Source organism: Setaria italica, chromosome VIII (genome assembly GCF_000263155.2).
Source record: "Setaria italica strain Yugu1 chromosome VIII, Setaria_italica_v2.0, whole genome shotgun sequence".
Classification (NCBI taxonomy): domain Eukaryota; kingdom Viridiplantae; phylum Streptophyta; class Magnoliopsida; order Poales; family Poaceae; genus Setaria; species Setaria italica.
In genome coordinates this window covers 25,719,756-25,730,369 of record NC_028457.1, presented here as the reverse complement: position 1 = coordinate 25,730,369, position 10,614 = coordinate 25,719,756, and the positions used below count along the sequence as shown (strand labels likewise).

Sequence of the window (10,614 nt, the reverse complement as noted above, 5' to 3'; positions counted from 1 at the left end):
AATGTTATCAAATTGCCTCGATCCGCCTCCACAGTGGTTGCCGCTAATGCTGGCTCCACATCACATTGTTGGCGAACTGCCTAGGAGCTCCTCGCCGCTCCTCGCTGTATCCTCGTCGAGATTCCCGCCATTGGGGAGATCCCTTTTGGCCAGCAGCCACCCATATATGGGGTAAGGCCGTCTGAGAGGGTTCTCATAAAATAGTTTACCTATAGAATGGTTTACCTAATTTTTACCTCCATTTGCGAAAAGGCTTCACACCACAGTACCTTAGCTTGTGCAAAACAGCTTAAATCAAAACCGGAATAAACCCTCTTCTTTAATATGAATTTTACAGTATGCCGGTCAGTCACATCACCAGTATGTCCTGCAACGACCCCTTGACTTCTGACAATCGAAGGACGCGTCGCTTGGCTTATCATGAGTTATCCTCCCCAATCTTCAGATATTTTCTTCCTCGTCGTATTCGTCTTCACAGCTGACTCCTCTGGCGCTACCTTTTGCACTGTTTCTGAGCGGGGTGTGCTGCCAAAGATTGGTCTACCGGCCGGCCACCACCTGCTGGATTCATCGGGCCATCGATCGCTTCTCTCGCCGGTTAGCCTGCCGGCCAGCTGCATGCCGTGAGGTCGTGCTCCCAAGACTTGGTTGCTCTAGATTCCTACCTCTGCTGTGGCTTTTCATCTCTGCTCTTGGCCGGATTTCGCAGGTCTCCTCTATCTGTTCGCGGCTTGATTTGTTGCCAATTGCAAGCCATGGACGTCGTGACGGGGGCGATGACCATGCTCCTGCCCAAGCTGGGCGATCTGCTCGCGGAGGAGTACCAGCTGCAGGCGAGCGTCCGGGACGACGTCGCCTTCCTCAAGGCCGAGCTGGAGAGCATGGAGGCGGCGCTCCTCCGGATCTCCGAGGCGCCGATCGACCGGCCGCCCGACGCCCAGGACAGGATCTGGGCGCGGGAGGTCCGGGAGCTCACCTACGACGTCGAGGACTGCGTTGAGGCCTTCCTCGTGCGCCTCCACCACCACGCGCCCAAGAACGACCTGCAGGGACTCAGGGGATTCATCGACAGAGGCCTCAGCCTGCTCAAGAGGGCCAAGATTTGCCGTGACATGGGCGCCGATGTCAGGGACATCAAGAGACGCATCGTTGAGGTCAGCGAGCGCCGCGTCAGGTACAAGGTTGACGGTGTTGCTGCGAAGCCTGGCGGCCCGACCGTCGACAGCCTTCGGCTGTCGGCTCTGTACGGCAAGGCGACCGAGCTTGTCGGTACCCGTGAGAGGAGTGATGAGTTGGTCAAGATACTGATGGAGTGTGATGAGGCATCGAAGCTACGGCTGAAGGTGGTTTCTGTAGTTGGGTTTGGAGGATTGGGCAAGACGACCATTGCTAAAATAGTTTACGAGAAGCTGAAAGGGCAGTTTGATTGCGCGGCTTTTGTTACCATCTCTCTTGATCCTAACATGGAGAAGGTATTCAGGAACATGCTTTGTCAACTTGTCCATGAATGTAATATGAGCAATTCAACGCGTGGTGGTGAAGCACAAATCATCAACGAACTTAGAGAATTCCTCCGAAACAAGAGGTACATACATTTCCTCTGTAAATGGTTATAACACTAGACACGTATTCATATACTTTGTTCCATAAATTTTTGTAAATTATTGAGCCTTTTCTTCAATAATCCTAAATTTATGCTACCAAGCTCTAGCGCAAAAGTATCCGTGTCACTGTTAGTATGCATAGTTCCAGAATATGTTTGGTAATTACTGATATAAAACTTGAGAGAGATAATGATATAATACTCGTCAGACAACTTAAATGCACCTCTTCTCTTCCTTCATTCCCACTTTTTAGGAGAACACATTGGAGAGCATATAATTCCATATATTAAGCAAAACAGATGTTTTACAAATAGAAATACAGCTACATGGTCCAGAGTTCAAGGACTTAATCGAAACAGTCTCTGCTCGGCCGTGGCAACTCCTCTGCTTCTTCAATGATGGAAAAAAAAGACAATCATGTGGCATTTCCTTTCCTAAGAATCAATCTTGGTGCAGGCATTTTCTTTCCTCTGAAAATCTGCAGATTGTCTCCATTACTTAGGGATCACTTTTGCATCCATATATAGATTTGTCCATATTCACTGATATCTCTTTTGCATTAGAATTTATGAACTTCTAAGTGGAGGAGTAAGCAGAAACCAATCCTGTCTTAGGTTTATGGATTATTTTTTCACTTGGACAGCTTGACCATTTTCATGACAGAAAAATTACATTGAGTTGTACTAACATAATCTTTTGGTTCAATCAAACAGGTACTTGATTGTTATTGATGACATATGGAGTTATTCAGTGTGGAACACAGTCCAATATGCTTTGATTGAGAATGAATGTGGAAGCAGAATAATTACAACAACTCGCATTCTTGATGTTGCCAAACAAGCTTCTGCTAGTGTCTATCAACTAAAACCTCTTTCTCTTGCTGATTCAAGAAATTTATTCTACCATAGAATATTTGGCATTGAAGACAAATGTCCTCCTAATCAATTAGCTGAAGTATCTGAGAATATTTTAAAGAAATGTGGCGGTGTACCTTTAGCTGTTATTACAATAGCTAGTCTATTAACAAGTAAAATGAGAAAGGAAAATACAGAGAAGTACTGGTATGAAGTATATCAATCCATGGGTTCTGGACTAGAAGAAAGCATAGATGTGAAGAACATGAGAAGGATATTATGTCTTAGTTACTATGATCTGCCGCCACATTTGAAGACTTGCTTATTGTATCTAACTCTATATTCAGAGGATTATGGTATAATGAGAGATGACGTCATATGCAAATGGGTAGGTGAAGGTTTTGTCCGGAAACAACATGGGAAAACTTTGTATGAAGTAGGAGAGGAGTACATTGAAGATCTCATCAGAAAAAATATGATCCAACCGATGCTCTATAACCATGATAATAAGGTATGGTCTTTTTGTGTGCATGATATGATGCTTGATCTAATCACTTCCCTCTCAGAGGAGGAGAATTTTCTAAAAGCATTAGGTGGTTCGCAGCCAATATCTGTGCCAAGTAAGATCCGCCGACTGTCCCTTCAAAACATTAAGGCCAAAGGTAGAAGGCAGGTGGAAACCATGAACTTGTCCCATTTGAGATCACTTATTGTGTCACCGGAAGCATTCGCTTTGTTACCAGCCCTTTCCAACTTTCCCGTCATACGGGTGTTGGATTTATGTGGTTGTAGTCAGGTGGATAACAATCACTGCAAGCATATTTGCAATTTGTTTCACTTGAGATATCTAAATCTATCTTGTACATCTATCACTGAGATACCAAATGAGATTGGGAATCTACAGCTTTTGCAGTTTTTAAACTTAGACAGGACCAACATAAAAGAGCTTCCACCAACATTTGTTCACCTTAGACAACTAGAGTACATGTGTATTGACAATCGGACTAGATTACCAGAACGCTTTGGGAATCTGAAGTCTCTGCAGATGTTATTGGCACAGTTAACAATTAGGTCTCCAATCATGCTGCATGATTTGGGCAAGCTGACCGAGATGAGAACTTTGATGATTCGCTTCGATAAATGGGATGAGAGCTTTGAGGAACCTTTTGTCCAGTGTCTATCAAACCTTGTAAATCTTGACTCACTGAAGATATTTGCCTGCCATAATGGACTAGGTTCCCGTATTGGCATGTTAATACCAGGTCCTCAGCAGCTCCGATCCATTAACATAGGACCCGGCACCATCTGTAGGGTGCCAAGATGGATGTCATCGCTCTCTTCCCTGACCGACCTAGATATCACATTATTAACACTGGGAGAGGAGGACCTTCAAATCCTTGGAAACGTACCATCTCTTCGTAATCTCTATGTCTGGGTGAAGGAGCACAGAAAAGATAGAGATAAAAGGTTGGTCATCAGCGGTCGCTGTCCATTCCAATGCCTAACACGGTTCAGAATTGGACGTGGTGCCATGGAGGTGGAGTTTGCTCCAGGAGCCATGCTAAAGCTCAAAACCCTTCGTTTGGACTTTCATGTACGGAATACCATGGATCAGTCTGGCGATTTCGACTTCCATCTAGAGAACCTCTCTTCACTTGAGCATGTCATTGTCCATATGAACTGTTACTACGCGGGACTTAGGGAGGTGGAGGACGCGGCAGCTTCAATACGGAAGGCACTCGACTTGAATCCCAACAAACCCACACTTGAGTTAGAGAAGGTAATTCAACCCTTAAAGCAACGCACAAACTACCTTATGTCCAGTTGCTCATTTTCAGTTGGTCATTTGTTCTGTCTTTTGTGCACCTGGTGTTTATACTAATTCTTACTTCATCCACATACCTTGTCAATTACTGAAGCATGGTGATTCATGGAGATCTGGTTGACGTTCCTGTCTCTAAGGCATATTAACGGATATTTTGCTGTCATTGATTAAACCTCAAACCTCAAAATGTATGGCGTCACTGAACCTCCTCATTCATATTACTGATTACCCTAACAGGTAACAGCTTGGTCCACTAAATTTCACTCCATCTTTTTTCTTAAAAAGTTAAGTAGAATTTTAATCCTTTCCAATGTTTGCTCTCATTACAGTGTTTCTCCTGCCGTGTAAAAGAGGCAGTGGCTCCTGCTTAGGTAAACTTGTTGCAATTATGAATTTTAACATTTTGTAGAGAAGAACTGGACACTATAGTTTTTCACGTCAATCATGTTGTGTGTCTCTGAAGCTCTGTTGATGAGAGTTTATACTTGTTCTGCAAATAGAGTACACTAGATCAACTGTGTTCATCTGGGTTTATTTCGGTCAGCAATCTGAGACTACAGCAATAATATGCTGAACTGGTGAACCCGCTTGTCACATCCTGAAATTTTATTATAATTTTAAAATTTTTCCAACATTTATTTTCTTGATAGGAAATTTAGTATAGGAAAACAATTGAGTATTTTTCTGAATTAAATGTAATGGTTCTGTGTGTGTTGCATTCATGCCGATGCATCTTGGTATTTCATGAGTGCAAAGGTTTTAAAATGCGTTTAGATGTCGATTAGGTTCCTCTGAGAATTTTCCAGATTTTTCTAGTATTTATTCTCATTTTTCTAGATCCAAATATTTTTATTAGAAGGTTCTAAAATCTTTTTCATGGGCTCCAAGTACTTTATTTGGATTTCTCATATCCCAATCTATCTCTGGAATTTTCCTAGAATTTTTGGAGATTTTCAGAAGTATTTTTCGTGGTTTAATCGAATTATCTAGATTTTTCCTTTCACGAAATTTTTTTCTGAAAATAATATAATCCTATCCTTTCGGGCCGAGCCCACACTTGCAAGCCTGACCCGTGGCCTAGCTCTCTCTATTCCTCGGGCAGGCTGGCCCAGCTCTCTCTATTCCTCGGGCCGAGCCTGCGAGGCCCGGTCTGTGGCGGAACACCTCGGATTAACTTAGCTAAAGCACGGTTAAATCGACTAACACGCGAATCTCGTGCTTTAATCAAGTTAACTCGACGAGCCGTCGGATTTCATCTGATTAAACCACTTAAACAGGACCGAGTTAGCATAGCTCACACGAAGGTGAGTGGTTCCAGAGAATACAACACATCAAATAATTAGTCCAAAAAATCATTACACCTGGTTCGAAATCATAGTTTTACAAGGTTCAAAAGCAACGGAAAGACGAAATATAGCGGAAGCTAGCGCCAGGGTCGGATGTCCCTGGTGAGGCCAAACAGAACATCAATGATCCCACTCCTCACCGTCCGAGGAGGGATCCCACTCGACTGTCCACCCAGGAGGAAGCTAGGGCAGCCAAGTGCCAATAGCAGCAAACTCAGAAGCTTCAACTTCACCTGAAAAGGGATGCCACAAACAAGGCTGAGCTTCTAAGCTCAACAAGACTTAACCGACCGGTGGGAAAAACTACTCCACCACTTCTAGACATGCAAGGCTCTCTGGCTGAGGGGTTTTGTTTGCCAAAAAGCAATTATGTTAGGTCCTTACTTTCAAAGTTTTAGCTCAAATTCTAAGTTCATTAACCAGTCTACATTGGCAACTTATACTAAACAAGCATAGCTTCCAACAACAAAGTGTAGAACAAGCATCGGGTTCATATCATCATCATGTTCCATCTTTACTCAGTGTAGCATAGCGATCAAGCAGTCTCAAACTGTGAGAGGCAGACGAATCGATTCGAGTTCCTTAACCATGTATAGCGAACCTAACCTCACGACATCCGCGCACCACCGAGGGTCATTTCTTGTGTCGGCCGTCCCCATCAATCCTCTGACCCGTGTCGGGCCCACCTCTCTTGGTGCAAGGTTCCACAGACCCGGCCTCTGCCGTGCTGTGACCACACTTGCCACCACATGCGGCCGCAGGGGAAACTCTATTCCAGAGATAGTGGATCGAACCGCTCACGTCCAGGTTCAATTAGGTACTAGGCTTCCCCATCCCATAATGGGTATGAGATTAGTACTTTCAAACACTTGATCACGAACACCACCACTATCGGACCTTAAACAGATTCAAGTAAACAGACGGGGCGATCAGCCGACCACCAAAAGAGATCACCAAACCCTGCCCCGTCCATCGTCCTTATAGTTGTAACCAGAAGGAGAACAACCAACTCCTATAACTCACGAGTGACAGGAAATCACTCGACTTCTGCCGAGCCCTATTAAGCATTGCAACTACTCGGACTCAACAGACTAGTGTTCAGATCAAGGGAACTAAGTCATGCATCTATGGTTTCAACAACTCCTATAACGTAAATGCACATACATATGAAGGAAGGCATGTGCAAGTTTAGAAAGTTGGGTTCCTGCTCCGAGGCTTGCCTTTGAGCGGGGTGGAGGCAAATAGGTCCTCAGCGGGTTCTGCTTCAGCTCATGCGGTCGGCGGCTCAGCTACTGCTCCGTCTTCTGGCGTCGGATGCAGTTCGTAGGTGCCGTCGGCGAGATTTAGCTCTACACGGAAGTGCAAATGCAGGGGTTAAACATTTAGACGGTTATTTCAACAACACTTGCATGTTTTAGCTCAAACACTTGTAGCAAAGCAACAGGAAAGGGGTGGAGTCCAACTTTAGTTGGTGGAGCACAGGATACAAGGGTCGGATTGGGAGAAACTTATGATCTGACCCTTAGACTTAAGGAATAACTATACCGGGGTCCTCAGACTTAACACAGAGAAGTCCCCAAAATTTTACACAGATACCCTCGGGTCAAAGAAAAAGATACAGACGAGCCCTCGGGCGAGGCGGATAAGGGTCAGCGAAACAAACAGGGTCAGGCGAGACGGAAAAAAGGGTCGGGCGAACCGGGAAGGGGTCAGCAGCTTACCTTTAGGTCTACTGGTGAAGTCTTGGGGTCAGGAAGGAACAGACTTCGACGGAAGGACTAAGGCGATAAGGCTTGGGCGGCGGCGAGGTTCGACGGTGCTCCGGTGGCGGCGGGGCTTCTTGTGGACAACAAGCAAGCTCTAGCACCGTGCGGAGGAACAGACGGCTGGTGGGTTGGGGAGAAGCGGGTTGAGCGGAGGGAAAAACTTCCTCAAGAGCTTAAGCGGCAGTGCTCAAGTGCGAGCAGAGTATGGTGCGGCGATGCAGCGATGGCGAAGGAAACTCCGGTAGGGGCTCTGGTACTCCCTTTTATAGCTGCGCGGAAAAGAGAGAGAGAGAGAGAGAGAGAGAGAGAGAGAGAGAGAGAGAGAGAGAGTTTGAGCCGCACGAAGATTGGGAAGAAAAGGATGGAGTGCTCTGCCTTGACGGTGATTGAGCGGCGATGGGCGGCGAAGCAGAGCTTCGGGGATAGGGTCTTTGGTCATTGGGCACTGGAGACAAAGCCGGCGCAGGCGCGGTTTTGCCGGGATTAAGAGTTGGCGGAGGCGAGCAGGGTCTGGTTGTGTCAAGCGGCGGATTGTGGGCGGCGACTTGACTGGTGTGTGATAGGAAGGAAGGCACTGCAAGCGAGGTCGCAGCAGGCGAGGTGACAGGGCGAGCGGCGGCGCGAGCGAGCGCAGACAACGGCTTGCCGGGGCACATCACTGACGAGGCGGAAAAAAGAGCTGTCTCTGCCGGAGTCGTGGTTGGCGAGGGCGGTATCGTCGTGAGCGCGCGTGTGGGCGGCGCGACTGTGGAGAGGCGGAAAAGCCGGAAAGCATCGGGGCGCGCGGCCAGGGATCCGGGCAAGGTGATGGGTGCGGGATGCGAGGCGGTCTGATGCAGCAGCGGCAAAACCTCTGCCACGGTGGCGACAGGGCGCCTTGGTGCAGCCGGCGAGGGTGCGAGCGAGACGAGGCGAGGCAGAAAGGGCTGCAGGGGCTTCCGCGCGCGTGGCCGGCGAGGGAGGCGCGCTGATCTATCTTGTTGCGGCCGGCGACTGGGCGAGGCGGCGCGCGTCGGAGAAGTTGAGCCACGTGGCGGGGAAGCTCTGAAGCGGGGCGCACGCTGCTCTGGCACGTTTGACTCGAGAGAACCGGAGGATGTGGTTGTGGGTCCACCACTCAGTCTCTGGTTCTCCCACAGCTCTAAGATTTTGAAGGAACACTGTCTTTGGGACTTAGAGGAGAACCGGCGGTTTGGTTGGGTTTGAGGGGTCGGCTGATGGAGACGGCAGATTTGGATTAGTCTTGAGATTAACTCGGCTGGTTAACCAAGGTCGTTACAGCCGGTCCAGGCTCGAATGGCCCAACCAGGCCCATCTGAGCTCGTGGCTAGGGCAGCTCTTCCTGAGCTGCACGCCGCCACCGCCGGCCTTGGCGTGCACGCCAAGCCGTGGGGCCTGCTCTGCGCCCCTATAAAACACGCCGCCCGACCCCCGCATGCCCCTGCCACCTCACCCTGTGCCCTCACCTCTATGCCGCGCCACCGCCGTCAAGCGAGCCGCCTAGAAGTGGAGCGCCGGCGGCCTTGTTCGCCCAATTCACTGCCAGGGATGCCCGCCGGAGCAAGCCATCACTCCCAGGGGCTCGACGACGTCGAGGTGCAGCTGCGCCACCAGTCCTCGTCGCCAATGCCCCACCGGAGCACCATGCACACGTGAAGACCCGAGCTGCTGCCAAGCTTCTACGCCATCCGCCGCCGGGCGAAATTCTGGCCGCTACACCACCTTCCCATTGCCAGTGAGCATCCTTGTGAGTCGACCATGACCTCCCGTACCTCCTGCACCTTTTCATCCTTGCGGACCGCCGTCGATTTGAATCGGCCAGAGGCCATCCGCCGTGGCTATCAGCTCTTTGAGCTTTTTGCAGATAACCCCTCAAACTAATCTGCAATTTCAGGTCGAATCTCTTGTATCTTGCCAGCTTTATAGAAAGCACTCGGAAAGTTTAGTTTCCTGCAAGCTAATCCAACCCGAGCACTTCAGATCTAACCTATGCTTTAACCTAATGGCGAGCACTATTCCATGTGTCTTGTCAATCTTCCTTGTTAGCCTCCGGATCTATGGTTAATCACATCTAAATCCCTCAAACCTTGTTTAACCTATCCCTCCTATGTTTAGCACTATTTATATCCGTTCAAGTTGCTTTAGATTCATGATAACATAAATTACACGTTAGTGGTGATATTTTCCATCATGCATGTTTTGAAAATAAATTCAAATTTAATTTGATTAAGGCCTATTAAACATGTCTTGTTTAATTAAAAGCTAGTTAGAGTTATACACCACTTTTCACAATAAATGTTCATTTGATAAATGCTTACTTCATATACTTTTCTAAATAAAAGGTATCTAGTGTTATACACCAGTTTTCATAAATAAAGTTAATATGCTTAATGATATTATAAATGCCTTTTCAATATTAATATATTTAGTTGAACACGAAACACAAAGTTATTCGATTAGATGTTTTTACATGCTCTGTATTTCTAAAGCTAATTGTTAAATTGCATAACTTACTTGAATAATAAATAAAATATGATTAAGTTTATTACGTTTTCAATATTCAAATATACTTTCTGATAATTCTATTTCTCTGAAATAACCTATGTGCATGATTTTAATTAATTAAAATAAATCAAGCATATAGTCCTTTTATTTCTTTTATAGTTCAAATCTCTCGATAGCTTTGTGTTTTCAACCATAGTTTCGTTCCCAACGTTTCTTGCGTTCGCATGACCTTAGATTCGAGCCTTATCCTTTAGTACGCTCTTTTAAAGCTTTTCTTTTGATTGGTGTGATGTTCTTAGTTGTGCTTGTTTGTTTGATTGTATGTTTGTGTTGATGATTGATGCGAGTAGAAGGAACCTCGTTTGAGAGCTTCGAAGAACAAGAGCTAAGATAATCTGAGCGGCTATTCTTTGGAGAAAGGCAAGTGTGTCCTTGTGCTTTTATCCCAATAACTATATTTAATCACTTTTGCATTGCTCTGCATTTAACATTGATGGGTTCTATTAAGGTTTGCCTAGATTTTATGATCATTCCTTGTCAAACTATGTTTTATCTTTTTGTTGGGTAGATATGCTTCTTTTTGTTGGGTATATATGCTTATTTGCAATACCTTGGGTTATGGGTGGTTTAACAAACTCAATGATTAAACTTGTTTTATTTATACTATATCTTCCATTAATACAAGATTACCATGCTTAATTGGAATATGGAGCG

The 10,614-nt window shown here is 46.2% G+C and overlaps 1 protein-coding gene across 4 annotated transcripts; it reads left to right on the top strand.

Annotated features, from left to right (window-relative positions):
* The first annotated feature begins 448 nt into the window (after positions 1-448).
* On the top strand, positions 449-10,614 carry LOC101771991 (putative disease resistance protein At1g50180). 4 transcript variants are annotated; one of them, XM_022828818.1, is made up of 5 exons: positions 449-1,585; positions 2,318-4,238; positions 4,378-4,520; positions 4,613-4,654; positions 10,251-10,614. In XM_022828818.1, exons 1-3 carry the CDS (start codon positions 756-758, stop codon positions 4,402-4,404), a joined length of 2,778 nt encoding a protein of 925 aa, XP_022684553.1. In that variant the 5' UTR covers positions 449-755; the 3' UTR covers positions 4,405-4,520; positions 4,613-4,654; positions 10,251-10,614. The 4 variants fall into 4 exon arrangements, with proteins under 4 accessions (XP_022684553.1, XP_022684554.1, XP_012703866.1 ...); XM_022828819.1 differs by lacking the exon at positions 10,251-10,614 and having other exon boundaries at positions 2,318-2,969; positions 3,063-4,238; positions 4,613-4,745; XM_012848411.2 differs by lacking the exon at positions 10,251-10,614 and having other exon boundaries at positions 450-628; positions 710-1,585; positions 4,613-4,745.